We start from the raw sequence: 20361 nt of genomic DNA, 5'->3' as shown, positions 1-20361 counted from the left end.
TAAGTTTTGTTTCCTGGCACTCTGTTCTACAGTTAAACACAACCCTAATTGTTCTCTGGATTAACGTTATTATTTTACTTCCCCTATTCAACCTAAACTATTTCTTTCATCTTCCAGGCTTTTGAACACTTACAACAGTTAGAATTAATAAGGCCCATGGAAAGGACTTCGGTAAATACACAGAGAGAGTACCAGCTGATGAAACTACTTTTGGATAATACTCAAATTATGAATGCTTTGCAGAAATACCCCAACTGTCCTACAGATGTTAGGCAGTGGGCAACATCCTCACTCAGCTGGTTATGAATATAACCAGTGGCTTCAGTTATGGAGTTTCAGGCATTCTTCTGTAAGGAACTCAAAGCTATTGTCCTTTAGCAAGATATGTTATTACATTTTCTTATATTTATAAATCTGTATTTTTGTATTTATGGGAGACTGTTATACATGTAGTGTCTTGACTGTGTCTTGCCTTTGAATCATGAGCAGTTACATGATTTATAATTCCAGTGATTTAGATTATGTTGTAAGTAGCAGTGCAAAGAAATAAATGTGACTGTTTTAGGGAGTGAACCATATGCTTATTTAACACTTGTCAAGTATTTATGCGGTATATTTGAAGAGTTCATTTCAACCCAGCAGCCAAGTATTTTTACAAATCCTAAAAGCAGTAAAGAAACAATGGTAAGAGTTGATGTGTACTGAGGAATCTTTTGGTCCACTGGAAGGTGCCGCATTTTCTTTTCTCTATCCATGGAAATTTTGGATTCTACCCCAGACCCAGGTCTTCTAGTTCAGGAGACTGACCAGTTTGGCAGAAGATAGTTCACGTGGAAGAAAAAAGTGAGAAGTTTGAACATGAATTTCTTCCAGGTTTCTCAAAAGGTGGTTATCATCTACAGAAGAATCCCTTGTAGAATTTTTTAAAAGGCAAATTCTTCCCAGTTTCATTAAAGATTTCATGAAATGTTTAAAAAAAAAAAAAAAATTCTTGGGCCTCTCCTAGGCCCCAAAGGATCAGAATTTGTCTTTTTAACGGGGACTTCAGGAAATGCCTGGAAAACCATTCCCACAATTAATGGGAAGTGTTTGGCACTGTTGACTAAATTTATTTGTATCAAAAAGTAAATCCCTAAAGGGAATGTAGAAATGCTAACCTTATAAAATTCAGGAGTCCAAGAACTAATTCCAGGTATCTGTTTAGAATGAAATTTAATAAGCATTTGCCAAGTGTTAGTGACTTCATTTATTCAAGAATATTTGATTGCATATTGTTTTCAAAAGGCAGTCTCCATCCTTGTGTTCATAATCCTTTTAACTATCAAACGCCCTGTGATATTCAGGGACTGTTATTTACAGTTGAGAAAACTAACATCATAGTGGCAGTTTTCAAAATCACACAGGTAGAGAATGATTGACAGACCCTGGAATTCAACTCAGGTTTGACTGACACCAAAGCCCCACTATGAAGAACTAAAATTCATTAACTGGTTCTTGCCACGGATTTTTTAAAGTATGCTCTAAAAAGTGATTTATCTGGTTTTCAAGAAGTATCAGGTATAGATTGGACTATAATATTTCTGTGCGTAAAAAAGTAGCTCTCCAGTTCAACCTATTTTTTTGCAGACGTAGCTGTTCCTTCCCTGCCTTCTAAGTCTTCAGATCACTGTCATTTACTTTTCAGCAGTGTCTTAGTAAAGGTAAGGCTTACATACTGGTTCTATGCAATAGTCTACAGATTTTTAGGGGATATTTTGCCAAAATAGTTAGCATTGGTAGCATCACTGCTACTGGAAGCAAGGATTTTACACTTGAGCTAGGAGTTTTCCCTTTAAGAAAATTTTCTGAACTATTTTAGGGAAGTATTATCTGCCTTAATGGCACTCACTGTGAAAGCATTTAAACGACTTTATTTCAAGACTGCAAATTATTAGCTTAAGATGCCACTACAAGGCTGAAAGCTCTCATGTGCCTTCCTGGTTACGAAGACCTGCAGAAGATCCACCAACACCCAGTATACAGATTAGAAAACTGTAAGTCACAGGGTGGGTTTTCATTTTCAGTGAAACAATTCTTAACGCAAATTGGAAAAAAGGTTAGCAAAACAGGTGAGGAAGAGTGTTAGAGGTTTCAGTGCAGTTTTGACTCACGTGACCCTTCCATGTACCCTATCCAAAACAGGATCTTCTTCAAAACAAAACACACCACCTCCAGTTCATGTGGTGAATGGCTCTGAGGAATTAAAACTTGCTGGTCCAAACGTACCATATCCTAATGCTATGTATGTTGAGTATATACTATGTATTAACTTCCCAAAAAATCAGTTTAGCAGAACATGCTGTGGAAAACAATTTCAGTCTTTCGGTAGCGATTCAGTGCATATTCCATCCTAGTTTGTGTTTTCACTTGGTTTAGAAAGCAGTGCGGGTTGAGAATCCATTGGTGTGAACTATGACACAGTGCTCCTGTGGGGCTTTCCATCCCTTCTTTTGAAAGCCACGCGATAAACAAAAGCCTCGGCAACATTAAAAATGTAAATGAAAGCTAGCTTCCTTGACGATTACTCTTACTGATTACCCTAAGTGAAAATACCAGAGTTCTTCCATTCCGTCAGTAAACTAGTTAATATCCTTGAGGAAGAGTGGCTTGTATATTTGATGACAATTTCCTAAGCCACATTTTTCTGTTGCCATATGAAAAGACAAGGTAACTAATGCCTGCTAGCCTCTGGTTTCCTAAAACTGGCAGGACTAATATACATACCTTGCAGGGAATACAATCTGCTTAGACGGTAAAGGGGGGAAACGCCACCCTTGACAAACTTCCTTTTCACCACTATCCCCATTCTTGCCTATCTCAAGGTGTGAGCCTCGCCATAGATGGCAAAGCTGCTGTTCCCCTTTTTAAGAAAAATGTATAGCTAAAGAAAAACTGCGTAAGCAAATCATACCATATTCATTTTTTTTATTTAACTCGGGGATGGAATGGGGATAGCATACATTTTATTGTACAATATTTAACAATCACTTATCCAAGGTGGGGTTTTATGGGGCTTTTTTTTTTTTTAACTTTTTGTTAAATACTTGCAGAAAAAAATAGCAAGTACAATTTGACAGTAGTACAACAACCTGTGCCCAAAACACTGACAAGAAATACAGAGTAAAGCTAAAATAATTGCTTACCAATATTTTGAGAGGTAACAAATAGGATATGGATTGAGACTGCATAAAAAATGTACTGCTGGTTGAATATCTGAGGTAAATGATGTTCAATCAAGATGCTACTTGTATCATTTTGCCCATAAATCAGTAAATAATTTTATGCACATTATACCAAATGTTTCTAAAAAGTAATTTTTTAAAAAGGTAAAAAAGAGAAACTGGAAAATATTTGTGGAGAAGCATTTTTTTTTTTTTAATAGTTAAGTTTAATTCCACTTAAACTTATCATCATCTGGCCAGGGTTTTTTTTCCCCTACCCGCCTGCATTTTACTTAAATGTAGCTGTTACTTAGGATTGAGGAAAGGAGGAAGAAGAGGTTCTTTTTCAATTTCATGATAGATGATTCTATTTTTAAATTCCAAACTTCTTGGGGTTTTTTCCTGATTGCATTTTCAAAACATCACCATGAAAGGTAGTGCAAATTCATGGGACCAACAATTTTGAGGCACAGTCTCTGTTCTGGAATTCACAAGGTACCTGGAATAAACATTCAAACAAGAGTCACACTTCACATGCTAAAAACGTCCTAGCATCTAAGATACATACAAGAGCTGTGCAGGGCATAGACTTTGAATAAAGCCAAACACTGGTTAATCCATCAGTCCTATGGCAGTTGATCATAAAGCATTCCTTACATGGAGATTTGGGCAAGGTAAAGAGTGGAAGTTAGAGCAGCAGTTCTGATGGGTATCAGAAAGGCAAAATACAAGACGAATCGTAAGGAGCACCATACACATGAGGAAAAAATTATTGGGGTCTCAGTTCACCCCAAAACAAAGAAGTCATTGTTTTTCTCATTCTTTGATCTTTCTTTTTTTCAGTATCCCAGCTCAAACTTTTTGTAAGCTTGCCCACTCTGCGCTGACTGTAAACCAAACCTGAAAATGCCCTGCAAATGAAAAGCTTTAACAAGACTAGGTATCAGGACAGGTAGTCACTGGAACATTCTTATTTTACTGCTTATAAAAAGTGTTTTTCTATTAATATAGTTTTCAAAAGGATACAAGTCTTAAAGTTGGTTAGCTAGAGTTAAGTACAATACCCAGGATTTCTAAAAATTTTTTCTAACATGAAGAGAAAACTATCTTTTGAATAACCGATCTTATAAAATTTATCACTAGTGCTCACAGAAGCCAAACATTCATCATAATATTCCTTGTTTTTGTTTTGATTTGATTTTTTCTTACTTTTAAAATTAAATGTTTAGAACAGGTAGAACTTAGTCTTCAGGAGATGGACAATTTCTATGTGTGAACATTGTCACTTTCCCATCTTGATTAGTTTCAAAGTGGAAGTTAAACCAAATCAGTTGAGATGTCAAGTACTTTTTGAAATAAAGAGGTGAACTCAACATTGAAAAGGGAATTCTTTAGGAATACAATGAAAACTTGGGTACATATGTGACCCAAGAGCACAAAGTTCTGCATGGTGTGTGGCACGCAGACAACAATGCTATTACTCTTCTTTCCCTCCCTGCTTTAGAGTCTGTTGACCTATGCATTATTTATAAATAATATAATTTATTATTCCCAGAGATTAAGTGCACATTATATGTAAAATGTAGTGTACTGTGTGGTTAAATAGCCATATGAAGGTAATACATTCACAGTGAGCTCCTGATAGTGACATGTAAAAAATTCTTTTATAAAATCAATGTATGGATTGTAAAATGACCTGACGAAAGTACGTAGCATAATACTGGCTATTTGTTGGTCAGTAATTTAGAAATTCAGGAAATTACTGTTTTACTTTGGCCTCTATAAATTTGAGGAACAATCCAATTATATTCTAATCCAGTATTGTTTTGAAAAGCACTTTGGCACCTACCTACCATCAATTCCATTTTCTTATCAAGGATAAGGCATCAATCAACTATCCTAAAAGTCATAGTGTGAAAGCAATTTGCAGGAGGAGGCGAGGCTCTATTACCTATATCAACATCGGTTACCTCTAAATGTCATTGCATATTTTAAGTTTATAAGTATAACTTGTTATCCCTGATTTGTTTTAAAGCAGTAACATTTGAAATCTGTGCTTAAACTTTAAAACCTCTATCCTAGGATAATTCTTTACATATCACAGACATCAAAGTATTACTCCGACAAGATGGCACCAAGCAGAAATATAGTGATAAAGTTACAAGTCTCAAAGCAGAGAGTGAGGAATTCTGGGTAATGACACTTCCTGAGGTGATCCTTAAACAGTGATAAAGAATGTCCCACACACTGTTCGGTGAAAAGAAATACACTACAATTTTACATACATAAATAGGAAAAAAATCTATTTTAAAAGAATAAAAATGAAGAGCTTTCCAGTGTCACAGCTCACTTTAAAAAATTTAAATCATGCTTTAAATTTTCAAATATTCCCCAAACACAGCACACCTAAAAAAATACTTAGGTAAATATGCAAGAATTTGGGAACTGGATAGAAGGTGAAGCTTTAAAACACGGGAAAAAGGGGGAAATGACATCATTTTTTCATTTCAAAAAACACTTTTTTCCCTTAAATTACAAGCTAGCACAAGAAAAGCTAAAACACTGCTTAATGAATGGCCACTTAGTGTTGGCACCGACCACAGCTTACCCTTTTTTCTTAAATAACACCGTGAATTTGTAATACCTTGTTGCAAAACATGGATCGATTTATTATTCCAATTGTGTTAGTGTTCTCAGTTTTACAATTTAGCAACCGTGGAGCTGAGGTATACCTTGTTGAGGGAGGTTAAAGTAATGCTTGGAAGCCTCTCTCCTGCACCCCCCTCTGATGCCTCTGCTTATGCACACGGAACAGCAGCACACCAAGCATTCACAGGCCGCGTCGTGCTGCCATTGCGACAGTCGTTCGCACAAACACAACCGCAAGCGCAACGCAAACAGGTTACCCTTTTTCAAATCTGAAATGAAAAGTTTTTGATCTGGAAAAGAAAGCAGTAGTTCATTTAAGGAGTTAGTGTCTTCTGACAGACATTACGAAATGCGATGTCAGTGTTCAAACGCTTGATTAGCCAGGGCCAAGAGATCCTTGATTCGGAGAGGGCTGCGTTCTTCATGTACACTTTTTCAAAAGGTTCTTTACAGAGTCTGCAACTTCTCTTAGTCTCATGTCCTTCACGTCTCTGCTGCAGGCAATGCTGTAAGTCTCCCAGGGCCACAGTCTTCTTCCTGACATGTCCAGGAGACCTCCTACTCATTTCTCACAGAAAATAAACTGTGAGCAGTTTCATCGGCTTAGCAGCTCCACTTCAGAGTCCTGTTTCTCACTGTGGACACACGGTGCAACCATCATAGACTAGATTCTTTGGGAGGAAAGTCAACATTTGTCACCATCGTGACCACTGTTACAATGTCCTCTGTGGTAATGATATTTGTTAGTCTTTGCATCTGAGTGATTCTTTCACCGACACATCCAGCTGATAACCTGGCTTCTGCATCGTGATCCCAACATTCTTCTATCGTTTCACAGAGCATTGCCATTCCCTAAAAATGAAAAACATATTCAAACATTGTAGCAGATTTTGTTTTCTATTAGGAAACGATAAAATGTCCATAAAGAAATTATTTTTGTGAGTCAAAGTTTCAAGATTAGCCAAGTTTGTTATGTGTCAACATTCACTTATGAGTATCTCTTGTATGCAGGAAATGGACGAAAAGCACTAAGAAAAATCAAACTTCTTATAGCATCCGAGACTATCACAGGAGGTAAATTAGGTTTTTTTAATTCCAAAAATCCCTAGCCATTGCATATAAACCAGGTCAGTTCAATGCTAACCCCTGATCTAGACTCAAAACCAGGGCTAGTTTTCTTAGTTAATACCGGCATTTCTGTCTTGCAGTTAAATAGAAAAAAAGGTTAGAAAAGCATCCTTGAGATTCTCTACCTGGTTTTTAATCCATGTTTCCAGTTATATTGGGACCACAATAACCAGGGCAATAGTGTTCCATTCTTCACCTACCTAAGTCTCTAGTTTTAGAGCATTCTTAAGGACCTGAACAAAGTCCAGTCCCAAATCAAAAACAGAGAGAGCAGAAACTGCTTTATTTTAAAAATACCATCTTAAGGGAAGCCGGTGATCATCAAGGTTACCCACCTTTCCACATGCTCAGAGTCAGGTACTCCTTTCCCTGGGAAGCTCTCCAAACAAGAGACAAACACAGGACCATAGCAATGCAAGCCCCTTAGGTTTAATGACTTCATCTTCCCTCATAGCCCTAAAATTCTGTAGTTTGTAGACTTTTGACAATATCCCGTATGAAGATAACCTCCCCAGAAAATCGTCCCAGAAGTGTGCAGAGATAGAAATCATTCCTCTGAAAAGCATTTTATTGGAATTTCAAATGAAAAGCTAACTTACAGCATGTTTCTGCCAATAATCTCTTAAAACAGGCCTCTTTTTTTTATGCACCACAACTTCCTGCATGTCTTCAAGAGATGGATGCTGGCCAATTTCCTCCTCAAATGGCAACATGTATTCATCTACAGGTCCTAAAATGAAAAAAAAAAAAAATTTTTTTTAATTCAAATCTTCCTGACTTCCAAACTGGAACAACCTTTCTGAAACATACTCTGTATCACCTTTTCCCAACTGTTAAATGCTATAATGACAGGAGATAAAAAGATTCTCAACTACTTCTACCACATTATGACCCAAATGCTAGTTTAGGAGAAATCAAAAACTGTACAATTTGGCATAAGCCTGCTAAATTTGCATAAGGAGCTTTCTCATCTACTGTATGAGGAATATGCCTATCTCCATACACAGATAGGACCACAGGGAACCAACAATATTTGCAAATCGAGGCTATAATATCCCTTTAAGTACTTCTCACAATTCAAATCAGACCGTAAACAGTGGTGCTTCCATCTGACAATTTGGGGGTCAGTCTCTTATAACCATCTTTATTCTGTGACACATCCTAACCCCCTACACGTTCTGCATGAGGAATTAGGTACCTCAGAGTCGCACGCCCTCCTCACAAAAGCTGCCAAAAATCGTTTTTAAAAAAAATCACCAGCATACTCCAAATAGGGTTCCCAACTAGCCTTCAGAATGTGCCTTCACAGACAAAATGTATTCAACAAAATAAATTGTTCCTTTTTTCTTAGGCATACTCAAATAGGATAATGTAGTTACAAGCTAATACTAATATTTAATAAGCACTTACCCTGACTAGGAACTTCCTATGTTATTTCCTTCCGTTTTACACCTCCACAGAGTGAAGGTGACATTACCTCTATCTTACAGATAGGAAAGCAGCTCAGAAAAGTTCCATAATTTGCACAAGGGCATACAGCTGTTAGGTGGTAGAGTGGAACTTGAATCCATCTCTGCCACTGACGTCTGTGCTTTCAATCACTGTGCTGTCTCCCCTTGACAGAAACCGTTCAGTTCACTAAAGAGCAATTGCATGTAAAGGGTCTGTATATGGACCTAAACCTTGTACAGATACTCCTACTCCTGGATAGGACGTAAGTTATAAACAATGAATCATAAAGGAGGACATCTAACTCCAGCCTCTCCAAATGGAAGAATCCTTGATGCCTGGATAGTCCGTCTCCGCTTAAGCACTTCCAGTGACTCAAGAGTACTGACATTCTAAAATGTCTGTTTAACTCTTGCTATTCAAAATATGGTCCGCAGCTCAGCAGCACTGGCACTGACTTGTAGCCTGCAAGAAATAGAAGCATCAGGCCCCAACCCAGACCTACTGAGTCAACGGGAACTTGATTAGGAGTTTAGTACACATCAAAGTCTGAGAGTCACTGAACTGAACCATCAACAATTAGCCATCAACCAATTTTAAAGTACTCACTTGAGCAATGTTCACACTGTCCCCTCCTGCCCCAATTTCTGACTTAAGGGTCAGAAATCCCTGACTCTGCAATTACTTCATAGCACATGCAAAGCATTTTAGAAATATCAGCACCGGGTCTCCTGGGTGGCTCGGCTGTTAAGCATCTGCCTTCGGCTCAGGTCATGATCCCAGGGTCCTGGGATCGAGCCCCGTATCGGGCTCCCTGCTCGGCGGGAAGCCTGCTTCTCCCTCTCCCACTCCCCCTGCTTGTGTTCCTGCTTTCGCTCTCTGTCAAATAAATAAATAAAATCTTTAAAAAAAAGCGGGGGGCGCCTGGGTGGCTCAGTCGGTTAAGCGACTGCCTTCGGCTCAGGTCAGGATCCCAGGGTCCTGGGATTGAGCCCCACATCGGGCTCCCCGCTCCGCGGGAAGCCTGCTTCTCCCTCTCCCACTCCCACTCCCCCTGCTTGTGTTCCCTCTCTCGCTGTGTTTTTCTCTCTCAAATAAATAAATAAAATCTTTAAAATATATATATATATATCTGTCCTCATTTTTCATAAAATCTTCCCTGATAACCGTTCTACCCCAAAACAAAGCATTTTTCACTCCTCTAAACTCCCATTAACACTCTCTTAACATTCCTCAGGTATTACATTCGTCCAAAATAACTTACTGAATATCTATGTACTGAGCACGAAGCTAGGCAATTCACACTTACTCTAGAGTCAATTGTCCAGGATATATTTTATCCCCTTATTTAAACTATACATTGCTTAAGGGCAGGGCCTTGTATATCCCCTACACCACCATATCCAATGGTTGGCTTTGGAGAGTTCATATTATTAAAGTTCTTATAAAATACATTTTCCTATAACATCTGCCATCCAACCTATTTCTGCTTCCATAAATGCACATAATAAATGTACTTCCTCTTCCACTTTGAGCCAAACTACACTGAACAGCTTACTCTTCCTCTAGACTTCTAAGCGAGAATTATATCCAAACTGCTTCAAACTTTCTTAGGTCTGGATCCACCCCCATGCCAAACCCCCAATCTTAGAAGAATGAATGGCTATCCATTCCTGAGCACTCTACCAAGTTCCCTTTAAAAGCACGGTACCCCAAATCAAATTTCATATACCAGAGGTAGTCTGTCCTACACTGAGAGACCATTACAGTACTCAGAAAACATAGTATTCTCATGAATATACGTTAAGTTGGTCTAAATACTCTGCACAACTTTCTTCTATGGTCTTTTCACAATCTGTAGAAAGTTTTTACGTAATTATAAATTAAAAGAAAACGATCAAGCTAATTGACATTTGTCAAGATGTCTGCTTTATATTTTCACGTCCAAAAAAAAGTACTGTAACACAAGTGAAGAGAATGGAGAACTTCTGAGAAGCACTAAAGATAGTATCTAGCACACTATAATTTTGTCACGCCAGGAAAATAGTATGCAAGCTTATTATCAATCGATCAGTGCAAATATTTATAGGACTTGAACAAGGACTTACATAACAAAAACAGTAATTCTTTAGAACCAAGGTGTGCAAGAGAATATAACTAGTGTTCATAATAACGTCTACATCAGCTCAGACTTTCAAGGCCGTAAGGAGACAGAATTTAACCTGTGGTATATCCAAAGGCATGCTCAATTTTGTGCCCTGGAGGATGGACTGTAAATTCAATCTGGTTAAGTGTATACTGACATCATGGGAGTGATGAATAGATTCAGCCTTGAGTGTCCTGAAGGGAAAATCCCCCAACTCTTCCTTTATCTTCTCTTGCCAAAAGAGTTGACTTTGCCACCTGGGGGCAGGCAGGACCTGCAGGACCTACCAAAGTGGCAGCCCTATCCCTACATTTGGATCAGAGTTTCAAATCTAGGTTTCACCATTTACCACCTTGAAGCTAAAACTGGCAATCTGCTTAATTTCTACTTAAAATTTGAGCCTCAAATTGCTCATGTATAAAACTAAGATAGTAACTACCTCCAAAGGAGTTTTAGGAAATTAGCTAAAGGTATGTGAAGGGCCTAGTGCAAGATACATGGCAATGGTAAAGGATCAATACATGCCCATACCTTCCCTCTCCAGCCTGCCCCCATCCCCTGCCTCCTGAATTCCGTTTAAGCCACTACCTCTTGGAGTCTACTTAAAAAAAGTTTTTTGTACTTTGAAATATTACCTTTTGAGTATAATCATCCCTTTTCATATATGTGTAGTAGACAATAGGCATATCTTTAAAAAAATATATTTTTTTTTTCCCTTACCATCTGCGGCAGTACAGCGAGAAGCCAGTTCCCACAGGACTAATCCCATGGCGTACATATCTATCCTCAAAAATGCATCCCTTTGGAAGTTTATAGCACCCTCTAATACCTCTGGAGCCATATACCTCCGGGTACCAACCTGAAAAAGATGTTGAAAGCAAACAGTACTCATTCATTAACTTTATGAACTAACATTTTATGGTTTTGTAAAAAGAATCAAAACCAAATGTGGTCTGCTATCGTATCAGGTAAGGTAACCAAATTATGACCACCGGACTACAGAGTCAAGGAGCACTGTATTCCATTTCAAGTCATAACAGCCAAGACACTAGAAATGGGAAGTTTCCATCAGCAGGGATTTCTTAAACAGAGTACTATGCAGCTCTGAAAAAACATGAAATGAATCTGGACTGATAACAGAAAAGTTTCCAAAAACACTGTACAGCAAGGAACAAAGCAGTATATATACTGAGATCCTTTCTGGATACACTTAATAAATATATCAGCAAACATTATGCTGGCGCTGGCTTAGAATTTTTTCCCCCTTCTGGAAGTTATCACAAAAACAATGGTGGTTCTGTTGGAGACAAGGACAAGAAAACTATACTTCTCAATTGTACCTTTGCATCCTGTTTGAAATGTGTATCTTAAAAAAAAAAAAGAATACTCATTTTTGAGGGTTTCTCTTTCTTTATTAACAAAAAGTAGTAATATAAAACTTAAAAAGAATTAGCCAAGTAAAGAATGGATAAACTTTTAAAAGTTCTATTTCTACAACATGTACATATTTATTCATTCATGAATTCTGCCTTGGAATTCTTTATATCTGTCCCTAACAATTTGGTATTTCTTAGTATTGGAACTATGGTTACTAAGCTACTATAGCTAGCCTTGGTTGGTGCTTGACAATATTCACATATGAATGCTTAAAAAATTCTTACAGGATAGCTGGGTGGATCACACTCTAATTGAGTTTTTGGAGATCTAGGGCATGGCCAGATAATGGTATTCCAAAAAGCTCTATCCTCAGGTGACTGATCTCTAGATTACAACTTAGACAATTATCTGTGAACGCACATACAATAGAAATGTCTAAAAAAGGGAATAGATCACTAAGACTCCAAAGCTCAAGTTTTTAATTCATTTAATAACAACACTTTAAAGAAAGAAAAAAACAGTAGCTCTGCTTTTTTTGCATCTTTAACTGTACTATAAGCAAGCATTTCTCAAAAGTTTACTTTTCTCCTAAAGATAAATGTATTAAGGAAGGCATATGTGGTGATGACCACTGGGTGTTATATGCAACTAATGAATCGTTGAACACAACAAAAACTAATGATGTATTATTATGTGTTAGCTAATTGAATATAAGAAAAAAAAGTTCTTAGCAGGGAAAAAAAAAAAAAAAATGCCATCCAAAGTACTTTTCTTATAAAGTGACAACTACCTTCTTAGTGTAAAATGTCCTCTCTTTTGTAAATTAATAAGATAAAAATCTTATTTTTATATATGTAAAATGTACAATAACATGAATTTTGAAATTTTCTGGTCCAAGAAGTCTAAAGTCAAGTAACCAGTGATGTAATAAGTAATTATTTTTACCTCCTCATGTAAACCAATTGAGAGGACAGTAAAAGATAGGAATAAGTCTCAAATTTTTTTCTTAAGAAAAGGGGGGAAGAGGGTTATGAAGTGCCAGAGGATTAAATGGTTCCCCACATTTAGTTTTATGATAATCACACAAGTCAGCTCCCTGGGCCTCCTGCACAATCTCCCTCCTCCGCAATATACTCCATAGGACTGCCTTCATTCCCAAACACATGTGGTATCAACTCTTCTAGAACTCTGACTGCTGACCATTGCTGTAAACTAAATTCTTGTATCATCAGTCAGTATTGCCAAAATTTGTTATGCTGTGATTCTTTAATAACTATTCTTGGAGGTCAATAGGATATACTGGGAAAAATGAAAGCTGACAATTAGATAACCAAGTAATTTCCATGATTTGAAAGATGAAGAAATAATCATGCCAACTTTGTAAGGAAATGTCACCTTTCAGGTCAAACTGGTTTTCTTAATAAAAAGGTGATCCTGTAGGCGTGAAAGCACCTTTCCTCGCCTCACAGTTTCTGAGAATAAAATATATGGATAATTTTTTTTAAAAGATTCCCATTGTTCAGAGCTCTTTGTACAAATCTTAACTAGAGAGAGTTAATTAGGCTCTTTGCTCAGGGCTTTGCAAGTGCTCTGAACTCTGGAGAGAATTCAAAGAAAAGCTGTAAAATTGGCTAAAGAGTTAATGAAGCACTAAAGACCAAGAAGCAAGAAACTGTAATTGTTGTGTGGAAAAATCAGGCAATAGATATTAATACATAGTAGCATGAACAGTAACTGATTGTTCTGCCATTCCTCTTAGGATGATGAAAGAATTAACAAATTAAAACTACTGTGTTATTACTAAGAACTCCCTAAGAATGAGGTCTACTTAAGTGTGCTGGAGTCTAACTTGATTAGTTTTAAAAATAGAATCCCATGACATGTGTCTAAGTTGTTTTATGAATTGATTGATCTAATCCACTTGAGTTCCTAACAGTCCTTCACCACATGAAAATGTCTTCCTCAGTAAATTTAACATATTAAGAGAGTCATTTTATATTAGATGCTGACTTAATAACCATCACGGTAATTTTAGATCAATTCAATCTAGATGTGCCATTCTAAGAAAATACAGGACAAGATTATTTTTTCTTACAGTTTATAGTTACCATCCTTACCTGTCCATGGGTATCACCTGCAGACTTGCCAGCCTCGAATTTCAATGCCAACCCGAAGTCAGCAATGCAAGCGGTCAGATTGTTTTTCAACAGCACATTTTTACTCTTGATGTCCCTTGCAAATAGAAAGATAAAGTATTCAAATTAATTTTAAACAAGTTATCTTTTAAAATTTTTCATTGAAAGTGGGAAAGAAGGAGACTAAACTACAGAAGTATGACAAACAGGAAAAAGGAGGGAGAAAAAGCTTGAAGCACAAGAGCAGAGTAACAAACTCCTGTTCATAACATGGACAATAAGAAGGAACTCTGTCCATAAAGCAGTTTTATTAAAGAGCTGCTATTCCAAAACTATTGTCTAGCCTACATGTTATCTATGTTATTCCTACCTACCGATCATAAAATTGCTGGGTTTTTGAGGTAAAATGAATATTTCAGAGTTTATAGTTGGAAACACCCATTGCAACTGAAATTTTAAGAAACCAAACTGAGGACATTAGGAGAAGGAAGGGAAAAATGAAGGGGGCGGGGAATCGGAGGGAGAGATGAACCATGAGAGACTGTGGACTCTGAGAAACAAACTGAGGGTTCTAGAGGGGAGGGGGGTGGGGGGGTGGGTTAGCCCGGTGATGGGTATTAAGGAGGGCACGTACTGCATGGAGCACTGGGTGTTATACGAAAACAGCGGATCGTGGATCACTACATCCAAAACTAAAAAAAAAAAAGAAACCAAACTGAAAGAATATTCAAATAATTGGGGCCTTTGGCCTACTGGTACACGCCTACATATTAGAATGGACCCTTATTTTAGTGGTTCTTCGATTCATCAGCCTTGTAGAAAAGCATCTCTAGGAATGTATACCAGAAAATCTTCACCATAAACAAACTGCTCCAGCTAGATCCTGGTGTTCTGAAAAGAGTAACCCTTTTAAAGCAATCAGATAACTTCTTTCACACACTAGCTTCAACTGATTCATCCTAGAGATTACTATACTCTAGTTACATACATCTATGCCATGAGCAGTGGTTAAATTTATGTGCACAGACACAGAGACCAAGAGTGGGACAGAGGAGACACAGGTAGTCACCCACAAATGCTCCAAAACCAATCAATTTTAGCCTCAAAAGATTTTTAGGAATCCTACTCCTAATAACCTTTGGGGGTGCCAAAGGATTAGTTCCCTATAGGACCAGGTGAGACGAGCAAAAATCCAGGAAGAAACAGACTGTATGCAGGAAAGTGAGAAAAAAGGGGAGCTATTTCTGAGGTAGAAATCATTCAAGGTTTGCAAAATCAATCTATTTTATTAGAGTTGGATTAAAAGTAATGCCTCCAAGCAACCTAAAACACCAACTGGTGGCACTCAATTATCCGCTAAAGGAATTGGTTCACACCAACTTTTAAAGCAACCATGTTTTTTTAATTAAGTGTATAATGGACACACAATGTTACATTAGTTTCAAGTGTACAACATTGTGATTCAACAAGTCTATATATCATGCTATGCTCACTCAAGTGTAGTTACTATCTGTTACCATACAATACCATTGATTATATTCCCTAATGTTGTACCTTTTATCCCCATGACTTACTTATTCCATAAATGGAATCTTGTATCCTACTCCTCTTCACCCATTTTGTCCATACTCCCATTCCCACCCCCACCCTCTCCTCTGCCAACCATCAGTTTGTTCTCTGTATTTACAGGTCTGTTTCTAAAGCAACTATCTTTAAATTGAATACACAATGGCAAACTGATCCCATGTTTAAAGGAACTAACATTTTCCCTTTTGAGGGTATGACAACTACTGGCTTCAAGCCCATTTATTCAAATGATGCCTCCCTCCACCTCAGCTCAGGTAATGATCACATGGTCATTACAAACAAGAAAAAAAGATACTCAGTCTCTCCTTAATTACATCTTATTATATCACTGAAGTAAATCATGTTTTAAAGCAAAACAAATTTCTTTTTCCTTTGAGATAGACAAAATACACTTTCACTCTTAACCATACTTTCAGGAATAAGATAAATTAAAACACAGGTCAGTAATTAAACTTTGCTAATGATACTAAATATATACATTACCCAAAATACTTCCTGGCCATTCTCAAAGCTAATTTGAAAATCAATACATAGTATTGTATGCCTCCTCTAGCATGATTAGGTAGTTAGGGGGAAAACAAATTTTGTACAGTAGATTAAAAGTTTAAATAATAAATACTGAATTATTTGGGAAAATAATATAAATTTAGCTCTACCTGTGAGATATGGCAGGTTTATGGCCATCTTTTAGGCCAGGTATATCCTCATGCAAATATGCCAATCCTCTAGCCATGGTTTCTGCAATATGACACAATTCATTCCAAGAGACCACATTAGCCTTAAGAAAGTCTGACAGTGAACCCTAAAGAAAAGGGGGGAAAAAAACAACTTATGCTCTGGACAAAAGCCATTTGACATGGAGAACTTTCCTTTTTACTTTTAAGAGATTATGGAAGGCAATGTATCTTTACTTTTAGTGAATAATAATATCCAAAAAAACAAAAACAAAAACAATCTTTCTGGAAGGGTTCAAGTTTCACACTAGTAAACATTTGACTAGAATGGAATACGTCTAATCTTTAAAGTTTTGCTACAAGGCACAGTCAATTTCCTCCTATTTTGAAGGCAGAAGTTAAAAACAAACAAAAATACTATTTGAAAATCTAGAGTTCAGGAAAATATTTAAAAAGTTAAAATACACTGACTACAAGGATGTTAGTTATATCATAGGACTAGGAAAACATAAAATTAAGACATATAAGCAACTATGTCAGAATCTTCCTCTAGAGATTACCACTATCCTTCTGGTCAAGAATTTAGAGACGTTTAAGAGCCACCTAGATCTGACAATGATGAAACTAATTGCCAAGTCAACACAATTTCCTATTTCATTAACATGTACTTTCATACTAACTATGAAAGTAGAAAAACTGAGGGGAAAACAGCAACTGCGTTTTGGTGATAATTACAAATTAGTGACAGATCAAAGATCAGATAAATCTCCTGGCTCTAGTTTTGTCACTAGGCTACACAAAATTCAAGCTAAAAAATGGTCCACATAATCAAGATGGATCATGAATGGTAAATGAAAATGACTAAGCACCGGCTACAATGAAATAATTATTTGTAAGAGAGGTAACTGCAGCACAAGAAATAAGGGACAAAAGACTGGTTTTATATAAGTAGAGGGTTAGGTGAAAAAGTTGCCATCTTTGCTCTTTTATTAAAATAAGTTAGTTTTTAAAGGATTTTTATTTATAAATATTAACCAACTATAACAACATACTGTTCCCAGAAAAACAAGTCTGAGGGATTTGTAGCCAACATTAAGGAGGTAAACTTTCCTGAGTTAAAACGGAAAGTAGTTTTACCTTTTCATGAAATGCTGTGATTAGCCAAAGATCCACATCAACACTGGTGCCTCGTTTTTCTGCACCAATGAACTGTAATATGTTCTCATGCTTCATTCCAGGTAAACTATAAACTTCATATTCATTTTGCCATGATTGTTTGTCCTAGAGTTAAAAAGAACAGTAAGAGTGCAAAGAACACAGGCAAATAAGCTGTATCTAAGAGATTACTCAAGTAGACTGTAAGGCAAAATTTAAAAATAAAGCTTAGTATGAAAAGATTCTTTGATTTTGTCTTATTTTTTCCGAAAAGAAATCTAAGAATAAGGTAACAACTCTATGACAAATGCCTGCCCTGCCCCACTCCCTGAAACATACTTTTCTGTGTTTCTAGTTTGTAAATACAGGAGTTATCATCAGAAATGGTGCACATCTGTATCTAACAATGGCAACACATTCTGCTGACAATTTCATAATACAGTGTCATTTCATCATGGTGTGAAGTTACTTGTGTTTATTCAGAATAATCTCCCTGAAGTACGAATTTCAGGTAGAATGACTTCATCTCAATAGAAAACAATTTTTTTGTTCAAAGATTAACATTATATCAAACGTTTTTAAAATGTTGAGAATACCCTGCAAAGTCAATGAGAGCACAATAGGGTATAAATAGGCAATACAATAATTTAAAACACTATATACTCACTTGTGACTGCAAGCAACCCATGCCTACTCCTTGCCTACATGTCTGCTTATAAAGAATTAGTTTCTCTTCACAGTGGAAGAATAATGAAAGTCGGAGGCACCATAGCGTAATGGTTAGGAACCCTCTGGATCCAAACTATCTTAAGAACCTTTGCCAAGTGACAATCATTCGGTTTCCTCATTAGCAAATGGGGACCACAGTGTCTGCCCCATAGGGTTGTTGTATTATGTATATGTGTGTTGTTTTCTATATATGGGTAATATATGGACACCTATTACTGAGTACTCCTATATAAAGCACCTCTTCCTGACAGTAAGAAGCATTCAATAAAATATTAGCTACTGTTACTCTTGCTATTGTTACCCTTGTGTTAATATCCAAAGGCCTTTCTCTAACTTTTAAGCTTCTTCCCACAATGAAAGAACAACCCTGAATTTGTCAATCTTAGCAGAACAGACTAGACTCTTCCATTAAGAACTATAGTTTTAAAGTATCTGCACTGCTACCACAAAAGGCTTTAGAGGAGGCAACAAAGATAAAAGCTAGGTATATTAAGACAAAAGAAAAAACGGATTCTGTAACTCTGGAATGAGGACGATCCACTGTGCAGATACAGTGGCGGAGCCTGAATCACCAAACCCAACCCGGACCAGAGCAGCACACGAGGCATTAGCTAGAGGGGTGTGAAGCAAGAGACAGGGATGAAGAAAACAGCATAGATCTATACCACCAGTGGACTCCAACAAAACATAAGAACAGCTCAGAGGTGCATTAGACCCAGGGTTCTATGAGGTCAGCTCCCTTTAAAAGAGAAACAAGTCAACAGTAAACCAATTATTTGAAATCTTGATTCGCTGCCTCTGAAAATTCACCAAACAAAATCTGAAATGATTACATGGGCACTCAAAGTAAGACAAAAATGAATCAGTCTGGTAATATACCTCTAAACAAGTCTAAAACCAGTATGCGCTATTCCTTCATTCTTCTCTTTGTTTTCTGATAATGTCAATGGGATATTAAAAGGGAACCAACGAAATTCTATGACTGGAATCCTCCACTAATACTACATTTCTGTAGTCTCTTTATTGGCAAAAGATCTCCTTTATGTTCATTCACTGGAATTCCACCCCTCCGAACAGACAGAAGGACTGCTGTACCATGAGTCCCACTCCTCAGATGAGAAGGCAGACAAAGGGACTAATCGCTTTCCTCAGTATCACGAAGAACCACCCAGAAACGTGGTTTGTGTTTTCGGACTATTTCTGAATTACAATAATCGAGCCAGTTGCACCTTTTACAAAATATACGCAGATGAGAAAGACGCAGTAACACACCTGTATTGGAAATATTTTCACAGCCACGTACTCATTGAGCAGCTGGGCTTTCCACACACAGCCAAATCTTCCCCTTGCTTTCACTTCTAGTAACTGCAGTGGCTTCAAACCTAGTAACGGAGAAGGTGGGGGTGGTCCTGGGTCCTAGAGATAGACAATAACAGTAGTTATCAGAAAGCAGCACATGATACAGATCAATGCTAAATATGAGGGGAAAAAAGTGAGTATACTGAGGAATCAACTGACAGAAACAGGAAACACATACAAATGACACTAACGTCAATCTTACTAAAACTGAGTTCTCAAGCATTACTAGTTATTTACAGTGATCGTAAGGCAGTAAGGCAAGCCACTTGAATTGAGAATTTTTGTAATGATATTCGGCACTATTGCTATATAAGGACAGCAGTAGAAATGACCTCAAATCATTTTGAGTCCGTCTCACTAATTTTCTGGACTAAGATCTTCTGTAACCTTTAGGGTATTATTAACAGTATTTCAACAGTTTCATCACGTTGGTACTTCATTAGAAGATGAGGATTTTAAAAGTGCCAGCAACAGCAAATTACAGCTATTTCTCAAAGGAAGACAATCCTCAAAATCCACTACTTTCTCCAATGACTGTTTATCTTTAAATCTTTTCTTCATTAATCTCAGAAATGCACAGTCATTCTCAAATGCATTGCAGATTAAGTGTATAAAATACAAAGCACATAAATATGTTAATAGCCAAACTTTTCTGTTCATTCTAATTTTTCAACCTACTAACAATCCCTTTGCTTATAATTACCTCCCCAAATTGACCTGAGATAAAAATTATTAGTCTGATTGGCAAAGAAAGCAGAAATTATAATCCAGAA

The 20361-nt window shown here is 37.0% G+C and overlaps 2 protein-coding genes across 14 annotated transcripts in view; one reads left to right on the top strand and one right to left on the bottom strand.

Moving 5' to 3' along the window:
- ORC4 (origin recognition complex subunit 4) overlaps nt 1–564 on the top strand; it is a 94942-nt gene extending 94378 nt beyond the window's left edge. For all 13 annotated transcript variants that reach the window (XM_064586505.1, XM_064586501.1, XM_064586502.1 and 10 more), the window contains one exon: nt 118–564. In XM_064586505.1, coding sequence (XP_064442575.1) covers nt 118–306 — 189 coding nt within the window. In that variant the 3' untranslated portion in view covers nt 307–564. The remainder of the gene's footprint in view (nt 1–117) is intronic.
- A 5281-nt stretch (nt 565–5845) lies between these two features.
- The window catches only part of ACVR2A (activin A receptor type 2A), an 80226-nt gene continuing 65710 nt past the window's right edge, over nt 5846–20361 (bottom strand). Inside the window, exons 5-11 of the mRNA XM_045868907.3 lie at nt 19502–19645; nt 17483–17626; nt 16328–16473; nt 14067–14181; nt 11293–11431; nt 7577–7707; nt 5846–6701 (exon numbers count right to left, since the gene is read on the bottom strand). Coding sequence (XP_045724863.1) covers nt 6507–6701; nt 7577–7707; nt 11293–11431; nt 14067–14181; nt 16328–16473; nt 17483–17626; nt 19502–19645 — 1014 coding nt within the window. The 3' untranslated portion in view covers nt 5846–6506. The remainder of the gene's footprint in view (nt 6702–7576; nt 7708–11292; nt 11432–14066; nt 14182–16327; nt 16474–17482; nt 17627–19501; nt 19646–20361) is intronic.

This window comes from Mirounga angustirostris, unplaced genomic scaffold, assembly GCF_029215605.1.
Source record: "Mirounga angustirostris isolate CCGP_5_RB_7025 unplaced genomic scaffold, mMirAng1.0.hap1 SCAF_3, whole genome shotgun sequence".
Taxonomy (NCBI): domain Eukaryota; kingdom Metazoa; phylum Chordata; class Mammalia; order Carnivora; family Phocidae; genus Mirounga; species Mirounga angustirostris.
The sequence above is the reverse complement of the archived record's forward strand: the minus strand, read 5'-3'. Positions and strand labels throughout refer to the sequence as shown.